At 38.9% G+C, this 21,264-nt stretch overlaps 1 protein-coding gene across 4 annotated transcripts in view; it reads left to right on the forward strand.

Moving 5' to 3' along the window:
• The first annotated feature begins 2,532 nt into the window (after nt 1-2,532).
• The window catches only part of FAM3C (FAM3 metabolism regulating signaling molecule C), a 33,508-nt gene continuing 14,776 nt past the window's right edge, over nt 2,533-21,264 (forward strand). Inside the window, exons 1-4 of one of the 4 annotated variants that reach the window (XM_064507055.1) lie at nt 4,033-4,238; nt 7,254-7,403; nt 17,879-17,938; nt 20,702-20,806. In XM_064507055.1, coding sequence (XP_064363125.1) covers nt 17,926-17,938; nt 20,702-20,806 — 118 coding nt within the window. In that variant the 5' untranslated portion in view covers nt 4,033-4,238; nt 7,254-7,403; nt 17,879-17,925. Of the gene's footprint in view, nt 2,552-4,032; nt 4,239-4,462; nt 4,607-7,253; nt 7,404-17,878; nt 17,939-20,701; nt 20,807-21,264 lie in introns of those variants that run through there. The other 3 variants (XM_026113516.2, XM_026113513.2, XM_026113515.2) reach the window with 3 other exon arrangements.

Here is a 21,264-nt window from a genome sequence, read left to right on the forward strand (position 1 = left end):
AAAAAAGGAAGACCTATAAAACATTGATCCAGATTAGTATATCAGCACCAAGAAAGATTTGGAAGTGTTCAAAGTTTTCCTCTGGACTCAGATTCTTCAATTACTTCCTGCTTTTTTTATCTGTTGTCACTCAGACTTCTCATACCACAAATCTGATATTTTGGCTGCTTATAAACTAACTTCTGATAGAAGCAGGGGGAGAGATCGCAAAAGAGAGAAGATATTTGTTGCAAATATCTACCACATCATAGGGCACATACTAAATAATACATTGTCCTTCAGTCACAGGTTCATTCTGTTTACATAAAGCTTGATGACACCAGCCAGAAAGCTAATAAAATGGTGTTTCAAGGACGACTTTTCCATACACTTTTTTGCTTGTTTGGAAGAGGAAAGGAGAGGAAAGAGGAGAGGGCCTAAGTGACTTCATGTCATACTTGTACATTTTAGTTTCTATTTATAGTTCGAGTGACTCACAACTTGGTGAACAATCACATTTTCCATTTGCTTCAAGGCAAATTGCCTGGAGCATTCTCTAAGCAACTTTCTTTACATTTTTCTTTTTTTTTTTTTTTTTTTTTTTTTAGTAACTTTTAAAAGAAGGCCTGGGCCTTGCATCTTATTACTTTAAGCAATGTAACTTATCATATTGGATGCCAAGATCAATGTTTTCTATGACTGTGCTGCTTTGTGGAGAGAAGCAACTTTTATACCACAAATTTTCCATGCTTAAGAGAAGTAGGTGTCTGCCAGCAGTCTAATGCCTGGCTCATTCAAAACTCCATGGAAAGGTCTGCTAAGACAAAAGCTTCAATTTGTAACATAGAAATCTCAAATTTATACTTACAAAAAAAGGGATTTTTAAAAAGCCACCAGGAATTGCTCTGATACCAGATCAGAAAATCATGACTGATGACTGATTAGTAGAACATCTATTGCCAGAGGCAGCAGTCAATTGCCTAGAGACGCAGCACCTGAAAGCATTTTGATTTGGTATTTTACTACATTAATCCCCATTAGTCTTAGTGCACTAAATAAAGTCAGGTATCACTTCATTTAACTTTTCTGTAAATACATGAAGGCAACGTTTTCATTTTCTAAAAACAAAAACAAAAAACAGGAAAGTGCCTTAATTTCACTTAGCAAAAATTAGCAGTTATGAAAGATTTAAGAAAGTAAGTTCAAGTCAAATGCTAGCGACACTAGGAAAGAAATTCTTCAAAGATATGAGTTTCAGCTTAGGCATTTTATTCAGCTTATCATGGTGACAGGGCCAACCGTGAAGTTCAACTTTGTTGAGACCCAAAGCACCTCAATTCTCAAGGCACTTTGGCTTCTGACATTTGCAAAACATAGGATCAAAATAGAGGCTTATAGAGAGATTCTTAGAGACTAACAGTTTAAGGATAAAAAACAAGCTATTTGTTGTTTTACAGTTTTTAATAAATATAACCACTTGCGATTTAAAATTCTAAATTTAGAATTTCATTATTTGACTATGAAACATACTCTGTGTTGTCTCCTTGTTATTACTGATTTTCTTAATTTACAGAAGCAAAACTGGTAAATTCATCACAAACAAATAAGAAGCAAAAAAAACCTCCTTTCATTTTTACTTCTTATGGAAGTTCTATATTTAATGGCCACAGCCATTTCATTACAAGACAAATCAGAAAAAATGGAAATTGCTTAATCTCATTAATAATAAACAACAGGCAAAAGAGTATCAGAATCAACAAACAACAAATGATTCTTTGGATTAGTAGTGTAAATGATGTAAACAAATTTTTTTCAGCCTAATCTGTAAACAGAGGTTACTCTTGCCTAGTCCTGGCACGTTTCCCCAAATAGTTTTGTTCACACTCGACTTCATAGACAACTGATGGCCTTTTTAGATACACCAAACGTAGGGAGGTGCTGCTTAGCCAATAGAATAGATTAAGGAAGGTACTAACAGGGATTATCTCCTGTAGTTAATAAGGTTTGCTTACCACCTATAATCCGTGGGACACGGAGCACAACCGACCGCTTTGTGTAGGTGTTTGGTGATACTCAGGAATTACATCTTTGGCACCGTGACGCTTGCATGTGATCAGAGCATTGCACACTGGAATCAAATGAGGGTGACCCCATCAGGGTCACTTGCTATTTGAAAATCACCCAGTGATGCCAGCAAGCCGTGATACCATAATGTGGAAGCATTTCGCTATGGAGCAACAGATCATAAAAAGTATTTGTGTGAAGGCTGCACTTGTAATGTCATTATGTTCAGCTCATAGTATGATTTACCAGGGTGACTGTGATTTGTTAGTAATAAGTCAGTAATAACGACCTAGCTTCATATCACAACACTGCACAAAGCAATTCAGATTCCGCATAAGCTCGTATACGACAGCAAGAACAGATAATTATGTTCAGAGCCATCTCGAGACACTGTGAGGTCTTGAGCACACCCTCTTCTCTGGGCTCCTGCCAGCTGCCGTATTTCTGGGGAACTTCTGTGGAAATGGGGCTCTCCTCCCTGTGTGAGCTGTGGCACACGTTCAGTCAGGTAAATAATTACCTTTATTTAATTGTGGCCTTTCTCAAGTCTTACTTATTTCTTTGACTTTGATACAGATGTATTTTAAGGTGTTGGTTATTGTGCATGTAATAATATTTCTTCTTTTAATAATTTGATATTGATGTTTATGTAATCTCTTTAAAATGTTTGATTCTATAGCAAACAGTTACTTATCAAAGGAACCAGCCTCTGAAAACACCCTGACCTTACAGGCCTGTTATGTGGATAGTGTCATTTGACAGGCAGTCAGGAGAACAAAGTGAGCTTTCATATATGAAACACTGAAATACCTGTCAAATTAAGATATATCTATATCAAATACTTAGAAATAAAAGCTATTAAGTCCTTCTTCCTCTTGAGTAATGGCTCCACCCACTGTGTATTTCTTCACTGATTCTGAGATTAAAGTATGCCTGAAACTTCAGTGTGCTGTGAGACTTTAGTAAAAAGATTACCTGATGAATGATCAAACAACCATTCTGTACTAAGGAGGAGCTGGTAGCAGAGTATATGATTTTAAGAAAGATCTGTTGACAAGGTGTGGTTAAAACAAGATGTGGAAACCTCCTTTTGTCTATTTGACTCTCATGATGTGTGATATTCCCTATGTCTTAGCTGTGACTTTGTTTCCAAAGAAGTACCATACCTGTTTCGCAAAAATGTTCTCTTCACAGTTTGACAATAATCTAATTGCCTGAACATGGCTGGCTGCAGCCTGAGCGCTTTCTATACACACCCCAGCAACAGGCCAGCGGAGGGAGTGAACTCGATGCAACTCTTATCCCACAAAATAAAATGGTTAGTGTGCTGCCACCTTATCTTCCTGCACCAGCTCACGGCGGGGTTGGATGACCAGTGCCCCTCCCCGCCTCCAAAAAATGGGGAAAAAAAGACAGCCACAGAGCATAGCCAGGGACAAAAAAGAGAAAGTGATTTTTTTTTTCTTTTGCAAGAACTGAGTTAGATCAGCTTTGTCCTACTGACCAAAGAAGCTAAATAAAAAAAAAAAAAAGGTTTGTTTTTAAAGCAGACAATACCGTCTCTGTTCTGCAACAGAAAATAACTTCTGGGTTGCTTGGAAAAAAAAAGAGGTTTAAAATATAAAAGAAAAAAGGACAAATATTTCAAACGGGATGGAATCTGTGCTTTTTATCCCTCACATTTTTCATTTCTTCACCCTTCTCCCCCACAACTCCACTTCCTAAAACCCACCCAGCTCCAGGCAAAGCTCCGCACAGCAGAGGCGGGGCAGACGGCTCGGAAGGACAGTAACCCCGGCTCTGCGCCGCGTCTCCTCCCGGCCGCGCAGAGGTCCCCCACGGCCGGTGCTCAGAGGCACCCAGCACACTCCTTCGCCCCTCAGTCAGCAGCACGCGCGGATACGCAGCCGCGGCCCCACAAGCGTGGGCAGAGGCGCCGCGCCCAGGCTGCGGGGGCAGGGGCGCGGCGGCGGGGCGGCGGGGCGGCGCCGCGCAGTCCCAGTCCGCCACCACCAGGGGTCAGACGCGCCGCCGCCGCCCCTTTCTCTCTGTCTGCCGCTGCGGCGGGCTCCGCTCGGCTTCCTGCTCCGTCGCAGCCGGGCGCTGCGGGCCGGCGGGCCGGGGAGCTGGCGCGGTGCGGCCGCCGAGGGACGCGGGGACACGGCGACACTGCGCGCCGCGGCCGCCCAGCGCAGGTAGGGAGCGGCGTGCGGCGCCTTGCGCCCCCTCCGCGCCGCGCGGACGGTTCCTGTCCCCGCCGGCCCCTGCCCCCGCCCCCGGCTCCTCCGTCGCGCAGTTTTCGCCGAAGCGGCCGCCCGGCCTTTCCGCGCCGCGGGCGTCCGGCCTCCGCTGCCCCGCGGGCCGGGATCTCCGCGGCCGGTCACCGCTGAGCGGCGAGGCCGGGGCGACGCCGGGCCGGGGCCTTCTGCTGGGGCTGCGCCAGGCAGAGGGGCGAGCAGGGACCGTGCTGTCGCGGCGCAGTGAAGTGCCCGGTGTGGGTGCGTAAATAAACTGCTTCTGCTGTGGTCGCTCTTCTACCGTGGAATCAAAGAAATAGCACAGTGTATGTATATTTTTTTTTAAAAAAAAGGTGTTTCTTTTTAATTTGCTTTGTTATGCCCTTTTCTCTCACCGCTGATTAGTGGGTCATGGGCGTTGCTGGCGGTGGAGTTGCACGGACCAACTCGTGTTTCGCTAAAACAGTAAATCACAGTGCTGTGGAGAGCGGTCCTGACCGGGCGAGGAGAAAATGCCGTGCGGGTAGATTTGCAGAGGAATGGATGCAGAAGCTCTGCATGTTTCTTTGGTTCCTACTTTCTGAGTCTGTGATGTAGGAAAATGTGTTACTGTTTTCTGTGTTTTCCGTTATTGTAGGTAAGAGCTACCATATCTTCAGTTATGTTTTTGTCTGAGCTGCTGACAGGCTGTGAAACTCGCCAGATGTCTTTTCCTTCCCTTTTCTCAAATTTAAAATGAGATTAAACAAGTCAAGAGTTGCCACAATATTATTTAAAGATCTCTGCATATACATGACTTTTTTTTTTTTTTGGTATTATTCTGTGTTCCCCATAACTCCATGCATGGCTCTTTGTTGCCGGTGAACATAACCGACTGGCCCTTTTCTCCACCAAAAAAATATTTAATCCTAACAGTAGAATTATTTAGAAAAAGTAAGAAGCACTGGTTAATGCTGTTGCATTTTTGTCCTTTTTTAAAGCCTGTGAGGGTAATCAAGTTACAACTGTCTTCATGAGGCCTAGGGTGGCCCCTGGCCACAGGGGGATTCTTTGAAGTAAGAAGCCTTTTTGATCTGTTGCCTCACATAGTTGTCTGTTTCGCAAAACAAATTTTGTAACTTGCTTGAAGCCTGGAGATAGACACTTTACAAGTTAATAGCTTAGTACTGTTGTGTAATAGTATCTAATCACGTAAGGATAGAGGAGGTATGTGGTTTATTGCAGCCATTGCTGCTTTTTCTGTCTTTTTATGACAGAGCTCAACGTTTCATCTAGTAAAAGCGAGGAGTAAATAGCTAACTGAGGAAATTGCCTTGCTTTACCCACATGTTATTGCCTAGTATCTCTAGATGCAGCCCAGGTGGGAGGAGGCATTCGAACTCTGTATCTAGTGAGAATTCTCTCAGCACTTTAAGGAAGCTATAATACAGAAAGAGTTGGAGAGTTTAGTGAAATTTTGCCAAACTAATGTTTAAAATATGAACTGTAACTGAATACTTATAGTTTTATTCAGAAGATTAGCATAAGGAGAGGGATTTTTTTCTGTAAGATCAGAAATGGATTGGTACCGTATAAATCACAAAAATATATATCAGTTTGCTTACAGATTATTTTATAGCTTAAAGATTAAATGTCCGTAAGATGAAACCTTAGCAGACAAAGAAAGCTTCTTACTTAAGCTTTAGGTTATTAAAACAGAATCTGTTCATTTACATTTCCAGGTTTTTTCAGTCTGCAGTCCCTGTGAAGTCAAAGGGCTGACCTGCGAGTGCAAAGCCTGCAAGTCTTATGACTTACCTTAGCAACCAATATCTCCGTAAGACTTGATATAGTTGATAGAGATGTTCAGTTTTGAGTTTTTCACTAAAATCTGCTAAGGAAGTTTAGCGTTTAAGGCTTAATGATTAAACTGCACATTTTCTCTGCCAGTGGCCTGCTGTACCACCCTGTGGTAATCATTTTGCTGTCAGTAGCACTGGAATTAATTATAACTGTTTAGCATTCTAAAAGGATCTCTCTGGGAAGTATCATATTTATCTGAAACCACGACAGTTCATAAATTCTCAGGATTACTTCAGGAAAAATATAATTGGCAATAGGATCAGAAAACTTAGTTTTACGATGAGGCTTCATGAGATGGCTGCACAAATCTAACAGCCTAATGCTGCTGTGCTCTGTTCCCTACCACTCCTAAAAGTTGTCTGCTAGACTGGCAGAAATACATTCATTCTTTCTTACTAAGTTAGCTTTTTTTCTTGCTTAGTGAGCAAAATCATGTGGCCAGGGCTGGAGAAAAGGTTTAGTGTGACTCTCCTTTTTGGCAGCAACAACAACCTACCTGGCAGATGAGATCAGCCTGTCTCCTAAGTTTCTATGCTTTGTCATATTATCCAGGCCTGAGGCCTACTGACAGACTAGGAAAAAGTGGAAAGGAGGAAATAACTTTAAACTGGTATTGCTGCGTGCAATATCATGTCTTAACGCCAGATTTTTCAATATGGATGTTAAAACATCTATGACACATAAATAGATGCTCCTGGCTTCCCATTTTGTCTTCTAAAAATCAATGCTGAACTGTGAACCCAAGTATAGACCGTGTCTTTTAAATGGAATATGGATTTTGAAAGGACTTAAGGAATTTTTTTTCTTTACAAATTATCCAGAAAAGTGGGGTTTTTCGGGTTTTCTTTGTTTGTTTTTTTTAGTTCTGGTTCTTCCCTTTAATTTGTTTATAGTTCCCTGCATCTTGATGTTATCCACAAATTTCAAAAGCATATCCCTCTATTCAGTAGTTCAAGTCCTTGATGGCAATATTAAATAGTACTTTACCAGGCAGGTCAAATTCAGTCACACTTAAGTTTTCAATGTGCTGTGAATAGCTATTCTTTGAGTATTGTTCTTCAACTATTTTTGCTCCTAATATGTGATACCATATGTTTATGATACAAAAATAATTTGTATCTTCATTTGAAGACAGAACTGCAAATGAAAGAGAGCTTTTTCCAGCTCTTGTTGGAGCTCTGCACCAAGAGGATGAGGAGGAGATTTGGAAGAAGAAGGAAGAACCTGTGGAAGACTATCAGGGCAGCGGGAGCTGCTGAACATTTTTGGAACTACATTCTGGTCGGTTCAGCCAGGAGTTCATAACAAGAATCTCTGTAATAATTAAAGATTTGCTTTTCCATTAGTGTATTCCAGAGAGGCATGGCATAGATGGTTGTTGCAGTGTGCGGTGTCAGCTTGTGTATCAGCTTCTTTGTGTTAACTAGGTAAAAGCTCTCAGTGGTAAACTCAAAGCACCTTTCTGTCGTTGAAGGATAATCTTCAAATTGGTTTACCTTTACTTCATGTGGACAGTTTCTCCAAAGGGAATGACAAGCAGTAACTTGTTATCCAGCGTTACTTTAATTTTGCCCTTATTAGACAAACTTATGATGATCTTAACATTTTAAAATCTCAAAGGATAGAAAATGGCCACGTTGGATTTGTGTTAGTGTAATGTTCATCATTTTGTTAGTTAAATATTATTAAAATGCAGAGTGTATTGAATCATACAAATCATACATATATGAATCATACAAAAAGCATACATTACCTTTAGATTATTTTTTGCCTTGCAATTAATTCCTCTTGCATGTGCATATGTATTTGTATTGTTTGCTGGAAGATTATGCCCAGTTAGAAGGTAGGTTATGGATCTTTGTAGACCCTTTGGACTCTGAAATCACTCTGCAATATTTGTTGCTGTCTTTTGTATCTTAAATAGGAGGAAACAGGTCACTCTGGAGCTGTTAGATATCCTTTAACTGACTTACTGCCTTCCCATATCTGGGTGTATTTTGCCGCATCTCTCACAAACGGTAGTCTGTTCAGTGCTAGTATGGTTTAGTAGCGATGACTCCCCTATGTTACAGGGGTACTGTGATTCTGACCATGTTGAGCAGTGTGGAGGTGGTTAATCACTAACAGCAGTCTAATACCTGTGATAGGATCCCACTGCACGTTGTCCTCTAAGGCCCAGCCTGGCCCCTCTGCATGTCGGACTTGTTATGCTGCTCGCTACACCTTCTCCCCAGAGCTGAAGCCTGATACCTCTGCAGGGTGCTCCCCTCAGCTGATGGCACCCTCTTTCTGTTCAGCAAAGGGCCAAAACCGGTGCTACCTCATGGGGGAGCTGAGCAGATGAGAGCAGGTTCTGTGGTAGGGCAGGGGTTTCTGTATCCCTTGGAGCAAGAGGAGGGAGAGATGCCAACACTGCTTTGAGCAGTAGCAACCACCATGGGATAATTGCCTCGGAGGCAGGTCTCAGCTTCCTGGTGAGATCAGCTTGCTACAAAGGAAATGTTACAACTCCTCCCACACACAACCTCCTTGGATTTTGCTGACCTTTTGTTCAAAACGCTTAAATGATTGCTGGTAGTGTCATTATGGTGGTGTCTGTTGTTGCTCTGGGTACCTTTGTTATTTTCCCTGCCTTGTGCAGTGTACAGGAGTTGCACACAGGGCTGATGTGGCTGCAGTCTCCATGGGCAGCTCTGTTTTGTGGTAAATGCAGTGTTCAGTGCAATATATGAATCTCATTCATAAGATGAAGATCTCATAATATCCTGAAGTTACTTTCTAGAATTCTAGAAATTATTCTTGGGGGGAAGAAAAGTCTTAGGGGAACGGATCAGTTTGTCTGCAGTAAATTTGGTCCTAGAGAGTAAGTATTTGTAATATTTCTCTTTGCCATTGTACTTACTTTCTCGATACCCTTATTTATAATGGGCCCCTGTGTCAAGTGAGGTGCTGTAACCATAGCGTCCAGTAAATTTCTGCAGTGGTCACATGTAATGACATCAAAGTCTTTATTACTAGTAATATTACTAGTCAGTATTACTATTAGTCAATTACTCTTCCGCTAATTGTGCTTCATAACATTTTTTGTGGTAGTTTTATTGAGCATTTCTGTATGGGGCAAGATAAGATCCATGATAGTGACACATTGTTCTGAGAACAGGCTTCATGTTTTTATTGACAGAAAGATACAAATGCTGTCATGCATTTGAAAGATAGGTCTATTGTCTTATGGCCATACTCTGTTTTCAGCAAGACTTGGTGATCTTGCAGATAAACGTGTTGTGAAACTATTTACTCCGTGCTGTCTTGGAATTACTGAACAAATATGACCATCTTTCGAAATCAAGGTGGTGATTTGCTTCTCAAGAAAAAAAAGACAGTCAGTGGTTTTCAACTTTCAAGCAGGTGGTAGTTGCAGCAGTACTTCTAGTACAAAATAGTTTGCTCGTCATTTGACAGAAAAAAATGCTGCTCTCCCTCCCTTGGTTGTTGTTCATTAATTCCCTATTCTGAGAATTCTCTATTCAACTAATCATCCAGCTGAACTTCCGAAAGCTTCATCTGTACTGAAAACATGTTATTCTCTGTGATGAAGTTTGAAAGGGAAATGAGTGAACGAGGTTCAGCAATTTGTTTTTTGGGGATTTTATTTATCTTAAATTCTCTATGTGATTTTTGTTTTTCTTTCCTAGTCCTGTGGAAAAAACAAGGCTAAGATTCTCTTCAACAGGTATTTAAACAGTGGTGTGTTAACTTTAACATTTAAATAGTATGTTTTTAGGGACCTTAACTTAAACCTCTTTTTTTAAAATATTGACCAGTAAATTTTGTTTAATATCTGGGGAGAAGCTTCCCAGTATGGATTGCGATGACTCCTTATCTGAAGTCAGCCTCTGGAAACGGGGCACTTCGCGAGGTCATCTTCCGTTTTACTTGCAAAAGGAGCATGGAATGAGGTTCATTCTTAGCGAGAAGGATGCCTTAGTGTTTTTATCTTAGGCTTCTCAGGATTCAGGAGAATTTTTCTGATTCTGAGGGCTATTAGTTTGTGTGTTGCCTAAGGTGAAAGTCCTGGATTGATGCCACTAAGAAGAGCTGTTTGGGGGGAAGGAAAGGATGGTCAGTAATTTGACACCTCATTTGGGAAATGTTTGTTTTGTACATCAGGTTATCAAAGGACTTGTGCAGAGTAATGTTTCTTCTCATGTATATTTCCTTTCTTAAAATAAAAGTGAAACCACATACCAATATTTTCAACAAAGGTAATTCTGTTACTATTGCATAGTGTCTCCTTTCTAATTTTGGGATAAGTTTATCAGGGTTTAATTTGCTGTTGGTAGAAGTAGAATAAAATCTGGTGTTAACAGTCCAAACTTTTGAGGTGTAATTTGGTGTCGTCAGAAAACCGGGTTGAATCTTGTGTGTACAGAAGAATACAATTCAGGTGGTATCATTTTTGCAAGAGAAGTTAGCAATTGTGCTGGGTGGTAGATTTTGCCACTGAGGAGGAAAAAGTACATATATACAATTCTGTAAGTTTTTCTGTGTGGACAGAGCTTTTGCCTGTGTGGCGTTCTTCGTAACCACAAGGAATTTGTGTGGATAGAGGAGTGCCTGAGGAGGCAAAATGACTTGCATCAGAAGACATAAATGGTCCATGATTATAGAAAAAAATTACATCTTAAAAAGTAATTACTGTATTTCAGTTTCATTGTATGTCTGCCATTCAGGGAAAAAAATCAGTTTCAAATTAAACAAAATCTGTAAATGCAGTGGAAGAACTATGAATAGTCTAACAAAAGAATTAGCAGTGATCTGGGTAAGGAAATACATCTTGTAGTTGAATAAAACCAATCATGTTAGACACCTAGATTAATACTCTGGTTTAGATTCTGAATGATTTCTGTGGTCTCATCTGTTTGGTCTGTGGCTATTTCCCCAGACTGGCATATAATTCAGGTTGGCACAGCTACTGGTTTAAAACCAGCGCTCAGATAGGAATAGCTAATGTTATCCTTGAAATGTCTGATTCACTGTGTAATTTTGAGCAGAAAACCACCCCCACTGTGAACTTCTCAAAAGCAGCATAGGCTGGAATAACTGTTAAAAGAGATTGGATTAAATAGCATGTTATTTCACTGCTTGCACCTTCATCAGGTATGGAAAGATAAAATGGCTTTTTTTTTAGTTGTTCTCTGACAGAAAAAAGTGTCTGCTGATCATTGTTTGTGTTTGCAGCACAAAAGGCCTTCCTCAAAGACCATCTTCATCTAGTTTTGCCTCAGAAATAAAAATAAAATCCTAAGCTTTCTTTTCCTTTTGTACAAAGTAATTTTGAATGCTTATCTAATCCTAGTACAGAAATAGTGCAGTGTAGCTTGGTAATACTGTACCTTTTAACAGATAGTAATACAGTAGACAAAACAGGTATAGCATTACTTGACAATTTTTGAAAGTATACTAATTTCTAAATCCTCTTGAAGGTAGAAAAAATCCTCTTGTCTATGAATTTAATTCAAAGCATCTCAAGCTGATGCGGATGGAGCAACACATGTCTGTATACGCATTCACATATAATAGTATAGATATATGGGATTAATATTGAAGAGGACACTAACTCAAGCTTTGTAAAGTACCTAGATTAAGAAAACCTGGCCTTTATGTTTGTCTAGAGTTTCACAATGATTTATAGCATTCTTGAGTAGTCTTTTCCATTTTTTGACTATCCTTGTAGTTGAAAAGTCTTTAACATTGTCTATATCTGTAATTGGGTAAGCAGCAAGCAGCTCCATCTCCAGTAGGCATTCAGAATAGTCCATCTTAGCATCTTTTAACCAATTTTGAAATTACACCTTGGAGGTAAGAGACAAGGGTGTCCATTCTTTATTTTTCTCTTAGCTTTCACACTTGCTTACAAAAAAAAGCTGATACCTTTAGACCTGTAGTTGTTTTATTTAGATAATTTGTCATCTAGATTCTTCCTTTTAAAGATTTTGCTTTAAGAAAGATTTAGAAAAAAGCTATGTACCAATCTCGATTAAAAGTCTGGATAGCACATAGGTAGAGCAGAATGATTTTTTTTCTGGTTGGTTGTTTTTGTGTTTTTTTCACACAACAGTCCTTGTGGTACGTTTCACAATGAGCATTTCTGTTTTCGCAACAGTACCGCATAGTTGACTCTTAATATCAGAGAGTTGCTATAGCCTCTCAGATCCTTTTCTTCATTATTGCCATCTGTTTTTCTGTACTTCTAGCCTCTTCAAGCATGTATCTTTCTGTTTTACTGAATTTCATTGTTGATTTTTTTGTACCTTTTTCCAATTTACTAAGATCAGAATTCAAAATTATTTTGACCTGAATTCTTGCCTCTCATTCCTGCTTGCTTTCATCTGCCAGTGTCATAAGTATTCTCTGTACAAATTATCAAATTGCTAATGGAAATACTGTTATTTCATATTATCCATAAGAGCATTTATTGTAGTCATATTGGAAAAAAAAAACCCACAGAGAGCAGGTGAAGCTTTAAACCACAGTAAGTAGGGCACAGTCTGTGTGCAAGGGAAATGTGCTTTGCTTCATGTACTGCATGACACTGATCTCTGGGCAAGAGCATTAAGCAAGGCTAATAAAGAGTTGACTGAATTGAATGGAATTCAGCGCAGGACAGAAATCTGGACTTCACTCAGTGTTATCTCAGTATGACATTAGTAAGAGCTGAATATATTTTTAACCGGTTATTTTACTTACCTCAAAGTAATTTCCTCACACTCTGATTATAGGAAGAAACTGGCTTGCTTGATGACCATCATAGCTAATACATGAGCACAAGAAGCAGCTAATTTTTGTATGTTAGAAACTTTAAATCATATTATAATACAGAAAGATGGTTTTCTTTGAAGGATTATAAGCTCATAGTTTTCCTGAATGAAGTTATAATAGAAACTCCCTATGTGAAGTACCTGGCAGAGTTGCCTGAAAAGATACAGGTCGCTTATTTTAAAGCAAATATCTACTGCTCTAGTGATTATAGCTGGATAGTTTTAGTATATATCAGAAGTTATATGGATGTATATACTGAATTTGTCAGACTTGCGTTAAATCTGTCATCCCTTTTACCACACAATTTAATCAACAAATGGAGCAGCAAACTAAAAATCCCCCAAAGACCAGAACTGAATGGTAATGAAAGAAAGGTGGGGGTTGGCACACTCTCTCTGCCTTTTTTGTAAGCTGTTGTTTCTTTTCTGTCTGTTTCTTCTACTTTTGTTGTGTTGCTTTATGTATAGCATTTTGGGCTGTCATGGAGGTTGCTACTTGAAAAGGAACTGGAAATCATAACATCTGGAAGTTGCCCTTGCCTTGAGACAAAATACAATTCACAAGGATGGGTGGAGTAGAAAAAAGCAACCAGTAACCTCAACTCCCAGCTGTCTTTCCACACATCCACTCCCTAGTACTCTGTAGCCAGGATAAATAACACTTTTCTGCAAGGACTTATATGAAATAGTGCAACTCCATGCAGTAAGGGTACAACATACTGAAATTCAAAAAAGAGTTTATAACATGTATCTTCTTGTCTTCTCCAGTTCACTAAACTGCCTACCTTTTCCTTGCTACTTTTGAGAGGTCAATCAGCATAGATACTGATTCATACTGAAAGAACAATTCCTAAATTCACTAATGCAGCAGAACCAACTTTGTGCCTGCTGTGTTTTTGTCACTTTTGTCAGCATGTTGAGACAGTTCAGAGAGAACTTTCCCCCATCAGTTTATCCAACAGCACATTCACCTCTTCTTTGTTTGCTTCCATTCAGCGATTAGCAACTTTACATACAGGAATGTTATTGTCTTACTGAATCAGCATGGTTGGCTCTCTGATCTCTACTGAAGATTAATATCTTCTAGGCTTTAAAAGAAAACATTAGCCACCTACTGAAAGGTAGGCCACAACAACCTTGTACATCTGTGCTCTTGAAAGTATTGAGGATGTGGACACAGTCTACTGTAGGTGGGAGGTCATTGCTCTGAACTTTTTTGCCTCTGATTTTTCTTCTGTTTAAATGCTGTCTTTTGTAAATTTGGCAATGACAAGCAGCAGGGTTCAAAAATCTCTTCAACTGATCTGCCTGTTGCTGAGAGAAATGTCTACACTTTCCTGCCGAGTGAGATCACAGCAAAAGGCAAAGCATGCTCCTGCAGCCTCATGAAAAGTTGTACAAGGTTCCTCCTGGCAAATTAGGAATATAAGGAGTTTAACGGAACATGTGTAATTCAGTTATATTCATCTTGTGAATCAATCTGTGTGCGACATACAGATATTTTACTATGCTGATTGTAACTGGTTTTCACTCTGACTATTAAAACATTTGCATCCTTATCCATGATAGATGCATAATCATACTGCTTGGTGCTTCCCAAAATCCAGCCGTTTTACTTTTTGTGACTTGTGGATCTTGATCACTTTTGTCACCTCTCTCCTGTTGCTCTCCCTGCCCTTGCTTTTGTGTAGGGTTCTGCTGCACTCATCAAAGTGCTGCATACAGACCCTCCTTACGCGCTCTATCTGCTGGATCAGTTTCTAGTGATAAAAAGTGATAAATATGAGCCTTATTGTACTGCCTGACAACAATAAATCATACTAATACAGTAATAAAGAGGTTACCTTTATTCCTGGACATTCATAAGTTATGAAGGCATTTGGGCTGTAATTCTGCTATCCCTGCTTGATGGAATGTTATGTCAAAGAGGAGGATTATTATTATTATTATTTTAAGCCCATTTTTCTAAAGCAGTTGAATAAATGCTGTTGCTAGTATTTTTGTGCATCTGAGTCTGAGCAAACTTGGTTGTGGTAGTACTTTTTTTCTCTCTTTTTAATGATCCTAAATAAAGTGCTAATTGAACTTTCAAAAACCATTTTTATATCACTTCTCTAATTCCAAAGGGTCTTATACTACTTGGTAATTACAAGGTCTGATACTAAAGATGTGGCGTGGTATCCTGTAAGCATTCATAAGGACTTTTGTGGTGTCCTATTTTATTCATGTTCTGCCTTTGATTAAAAAATTTAAAAGATGATCTAAGATGATACTGTATTGTAAAAGGACTTGGTGTTCATAAGCTGAATCGTCTTGCAGTTGGAAAATCCTGTGCAACATGCACCTGTGCTTTAGCATTCCTGTACTTATTCTTTAGAACAAATGCTGTAATTCTTTTTTGTAATAAAATACAGTATATGGTAATTAAAAAAAAAAAAACTCTACATATTTTTATTTCTTTCAAGTTGAGGCATAATATATTAATTTTTATTTTTTTCTAAACCCAGGAAACATTTCAGATTTTAAACATGGAGATGATCTGTAGAATTCATTTTTTTGTGTTTGAGTTGGTTAGATTTTTTTTTTTTTTTAATGGTCAAATAAAAAGAGTGGACTATTTTTTTCCAGAGCTGTTGATGCAAATTAGTGGTTGTTTGAACTACAGAATATGTTTGTTTTAATGTGGATATATTTCCATTGGGGGGAGGGGTGGGGGAGGCTGGACAGGAGGGAGGAAAGTGCTTAGATTAATACTATTCACCAACTTTTGAAAAAGTGAGTTTGCCATATCAATTGATTATTGTTTTTAATATTCTTGTCACTTGAAGATGCATCTGAAATCAAAATGACATCTCTGCATAAATGAAAGCAATTAATATTGTGAATTCTGCTTGTGCAGGCCTATAGAAGTAAGGCATTATATATAATGTGTAAAATGCCCTGGCAGGTTTTGTGTTTTTTTTTTTTTTTTTGGCTGTTATAAAGTAGACAAATACTTGTCTTTCGCTGAAGTACATATCCATAATAAGAGATTTCACTTTATATGTATCCTTTGCATTCAGAAACATTTCTTTCTACTCTTAAAATTTTATGTTCATACTTATTTTTAGATTCGTAGGGAGCAGAAATAAGTATTTCTGTACTTATATTCAGTTTCTCCTGTTCACTTTTCTGCAGAGCATTTTCCTTGAAACTGTAAGCAGTATAGCATAACGATCATGCCTTCAGCAAAGAGGGTCTGGACAGAAATCTCTGAACTTGCAGATGCTAATTGAAGTGAAGCAAAAGATTGGTGTATGATACAACTTTTCCCTCCCCGGCATAGAAAGTTAGAACTGCGTAGGGATTTTGGTGATCTTCTTGAATGACTGAAGTTTTGTTTTCTAAGAACAATTATGTTTCAGGCAGTTTCTAAAGATAATTTTTTGGTTGTTTTTGACGGTTATGGTACAGGGCAACAGTGTGTTAGGGATGCTGTAGCTTTTTTGATAGGTGAGTGTGGGACAACTACTGGAGTTAGAATGATAATTTCTTACATGTTTTCAAATTTAACTCTAGTGTAGATGATTCAACAAGATCACTGAATGCCAAGGGTTTTTTTTTTCCTATGTTAGATATCAGTAGTTGTCAGTCTGAATAGTAAAATGGAAATTCAGGAACAGATTTTTTGTTTGTTTGTTTTTAATCCAGAAGGGAAGTACTGGTTACAGGCTGTTTTATTTGTTTGAATGGCTTGTGTATGTTTGAAAGTAACTGGAAGCTCTTCCTTATTTATGACAAGAATAGAGGAAATGAAATAGCACAGTGCTTGGACTGTTCTGTTTCCAAGCAAAATCTAATTTTAGTTCATTTAAAGATTTTTTTTTACATACTACTTTATATATATATATATTTATGTATATACAAGTAGATATATAGACAAGAATATATTTTTATATATTATATATACTTACAAAACTAATTACTGTGCTTCAGATGGACCTGTGGTGCTGCCTTGGTAAAGATTAGGGTGTTTGCCAAACCTGGTTTTCTTGGATACTGTATCAGTGCCCAGGGCGCCAAGCGTGTGTCTGTGCTCCTTGGGTCAGAAGTAAGGGGAGACTCGGCACAGGAGGCGTCACCACTCCATGCAGCGCATGTGGAGTCTGCAGCACTAGTAGACCTGGAGGCAGAGGGCAAAAGACTTGGTTGCAGCCCTGGGACGAGGGGTTGCTGAGCAGGAGAAGGCAGCAGCAGCCTGTGAAGGGACCTTTGTAGCTGGTGGCACCTTATGGCTTTGGTGGCAAGCTCTTCACAAGAAGAGACCTCTGGGGTTACAGTGTTTGCTGCTTAGGCCAGGCTTTCCTGTTTATCCTCTGAACTGGTCTGAATTTTAGGACTATTGCTTCTATCACCAAGAACTGTAGCATGAATCTCCTGGATACTGCTTTGAGTGAGAAATGCATTAATAACATATCACACTGAAGTAATTAGAATTGTTTTCTGTCCACAGTGTAGTTTGATACGTGGTGTTGCTGATTTCAGCTTGCATCCAAAAGTTGTTAGGAGTTTGAAGGAATGCAGACAGAACTGTTTGCTTGTACTATGCAGCTTCAAAAAGTCAAAGACTGCTTGGATACAACACTGTTAAATATCTAAGACATCACAGATCAAAGGCTGCAAGTGGTCAGAATTTATAGTAGATTCAATGAAATCAAAGTCGGGTTTTTTTTTCAGATAGCTTTTTTCATAGAGTAACAAATGAAAGCAGTATGTCAGAAATCTATCTTGAATCTTCCTCCTTTTACTGTAAGCATTAAGAAATCAAGGTAGTGAAGTATTCAGGAAAATCATGCTTAATGTTACTGGCTAGAAAATCCCTGGTGGTTTTGTGATGAGTTAACAACAGTAATGGTCATATTTGACTGTAATTACAATGGTGTGCTTTCTTTTTCCTAGGTGGCTTTTTTGATGCAGTAGTGTCATTAGCTGGCTGAAGACTAAACATGAGAATAGCAGGTAAGTGCACTCAGTGAAATCAGACTTTTGTAACTTGTGAGACAAGCTGTAGGCAGCATTAACGAGTAAAGGATAGCTGTGACAATATTATAAAGTTTTAAAATATGTACAATGGTTTTGTTATGGCATTGCTCTCATTTTACTGAGCTTTAAGGAAGCACATTTTGGAATTAATTTGGAATGGTCTGAGAGCAAGTGGTCAGTTACAGCACTACAGCTATCTTCAGTCACTAGTTAAGGTGTTGTGAGTTGATTTACTTTGGCTGCTAATTCTATAAGATGATGAAGGAATGATAAAATGGCTAATTGCTGTGCTTTAAGCAATTTCTTCCTCACCCCATGCCCCAACCAGAAGTGTCACACATGGTTATAGTACAGTGTTTGAAACATCTGGAATGGTTAGTGGCAGCTGGAAAGCTGTAAAAATTTTTTAATAGAAGTATGTTACTTCAGTCCAGTGTTTGAGAAATTGATTTTACTTGAAAGTGTATAGTAGTTGTAAGAATTGCAGTATTACTTTGGCAAAGAGATCTTATAAGAAAATTTTATTTTAGACATTTCTTTGCAGCAGAATAGCCTGTTGCATTTGTATGGCAATTGAACAGTTTTGACATTCTGATGCCTTGCGCTTTAATTAAAAAGTTGTATGGTTATGTTGCAGGAGGCATAACTGTTGGCCGTCCTAGAAGAGAGTGATGCTTTCTTTTCCAAAAAAGTTAAACATTAACCTCTTTAGCTGCCCGAAAGTGGTCCTGATTTCTGTGGCTGCTTCTAAAATTATCATTTAGAGTAGTTATAAAAAGCTCAAGAGTGGCTATACAGTTTTATTAATGGCAGTAAGTGTAATTGGGAGCCACTTGTTGAAGGGAAAGCAAAGCCAGTAGAGATCTGGGGAAATACTGTAATTTCTAGAAGATGGCCAAATCATTTGGAGTATGCCTTTCCCCAATCTTTCTTCTCTTTCATCTCACTTACAGTTTTGTTGCTAAAACCTACAGACAAAAAGATAAGACAGTTCATATAGAATGTTTAGCCTGTAGCAAACAGGCTGGTTTTGCTTCAAGTATTAAAAGAAATTTCTAGGAGAATATTTCTTACCTCACTTGGTGGGAGCCTGTGCAATTCTACTGAAAGGCTCCAGATATTAAGTGGAAGAGACAGTTAGTGCTCATAGTGAGTTCTCGTTCATCTCTTCCACCATCTACCCAAACTACATGCTCTCCAGGTGCCATTTGCTATATGGCACATTCCAAACTGTGGTACCGTCCTGTCTTTTTAAGTAACGTTACTTTTGCAGACCTTTTCTCCACTTTTTTTAATGTAAGTTCAGATTATTTGTTTTATTTAGCACTTACCTGTGGTTCACTTTCCTTCCAATGCAGTTGTCTTTGGAGTCCCAGCTTAATGTTCTTAAATTAAGTTTGTTTCTGTATTTTTTCTTTACCTGATGTCTGCGTGCTCACACATGCATGTCCCTTTCCTCATCTGTCTTCTCTCTATCTGCCTATCTTCTCTCCCCCCCCCCCCCCCCCCCCCAGCTTTGGAAGGATTGATTAACATCTCTCATCCTTCTGAAAGCTGAGTAATCTGTCTATTTTAAGGCTTTCTAAACAGCCCTTTGCAGCCCAGTCTGAGATCTGCAGGAGTACATAAGATCTTTTCTGAATAATTTATTTGGCTGGCAATCTGAGAAATACAAGCGTTTGGTAGGGTCACTTCTCCCAAAGCTGTGTAACACACTGGGATATTGATCAGATGCCTCTTCACCTAAGGTGACTCGGAATAATGACTTCTGATTCCAGACAGTCAGTAATCTACAGTAAACTGAGCATAGAGTATTCTGTAAAATCTGTTGAAAATAATGTTAGAAAATGGCAAATGTGTAATTAGAACAGGAGGCTTCGTGGTGGTACTAAGTACAACGGAGTTTCTGTTTCAGATATAAATCCCTGTGATTGTGTGCTTCCAGCTCTTCTCCCTGCCAGGCGGCTTGACCTCTTGGCATTGCAAGAAAATTTGGCTTGTAAAACTTCAAGCCACCTGAGACCTCAACATATTAAAAGGGGGAGGGGAAAGCTACTGCTGTTTAAAGAAGAGATAATTTAAAAAATAATAGTTTACTAACATGATTTTTGCAGGTCAGTAATTAAAATTTATTAAACAGGAGGCAGAGGGGCGCTTTTTTTTTTTTATGTGATGCTCAGGCTTGAGTAACCAAAGCAGCCAAGCTGCTTCGGTTGTATAAACAGACCCGTAATTGCTCAATCTGGGTCACACATTAAAATAGAGGTATCTCAGTCTGAAGACAAAAAGAAAGGGAGTATTTACAAACAGTGAGCAACAGGGACATATGGCTAAGAACAGGGGAGTGGGACTTTCTGCTTTGGAGAGCGACCAGTTGTTAAATCAGCTTAGATCATCTTGTTCAGCTGGATTTCCATGAAAAAGTCTGCTTTCCTGTGGTTGCTGCACTGAGTTGGTTTACTGTGAGGTCAGATAAGCATGAAGCTTGGAGAAAGAGAGGAGGTGAGATTTCATGGCTGGGATAGGTGTTTGGTGACCTGATGGACTGACTCAGTTGCACCCTACATTGCAGTGTTTTTTTCTTGAGGATTATTTTTGTTTGGCGAGTCCCACAGCATTTCTGAAAGCAGTTCTCCTTAATGTAACCTGATAGAGATTTCTCATGTAGTTAATTTTGGTAAATTTTAGTGTTATCATTTACAGATAATTTTCTGAAACTTCTTCTCTGCTTCTGAATAGGTGCTGCAAAGTTGGTAGTAGTCATAGCAATATTTTTATTGACATTTTATGTCATATCTCAAGTTTTTGAAATAAAAATGGATGCAAACTTAGGACACATATTTGGTAAGTGATGACTTTGTTTTTCTAGGTATCTGTTAATATTTATTTGAGCCATAATCAAGAATAATATATTCCTTTTGCTGTAAGCTTGACTTAGACTCTTGCACTTCAGAAGAATTTTGTGTTTATTTTTAGTGTGTGTACTTCAGTTATTTTATATATGAAATATTTAACCTACATTCTTAATAAGTTTGATTTTCATCTTGCAAGCATACAGCATTTTACCTGATTTTCTGTTTACTGTTACTTACCATCTTAGCTGAGAGTTGTAAACTATGCAACCGATGTGTATGATTGCATGTGCAATAATCAAAACATTTCGGGTGTGCCAAGTTCTACAAAAAAAAAAGGGGGGGGGGGAGGGCTACCGGCTTAAATGGTTTAAAAATCAGGGTGTGTGTTTTTGAACCAATTTTTTTTTTCAAAGGGGCTTGTCTTTAGGAAACCCCATTTTAGACATA

Source organism: Dromaius novaehollandiae, chromosome 1, assembly GCF_036370855.1.
Source record: "Dromaius novaehollandiae isolate bDroNov1 chromosome 1, bDroNov1.hap1, whole genome shotgun sequence".
NCBI lineage: Eukaryota > Metazoa > Chordata > Aves > Casuariiformes > Dromaiidae > Dromaius > Dromaius novaehollandiae.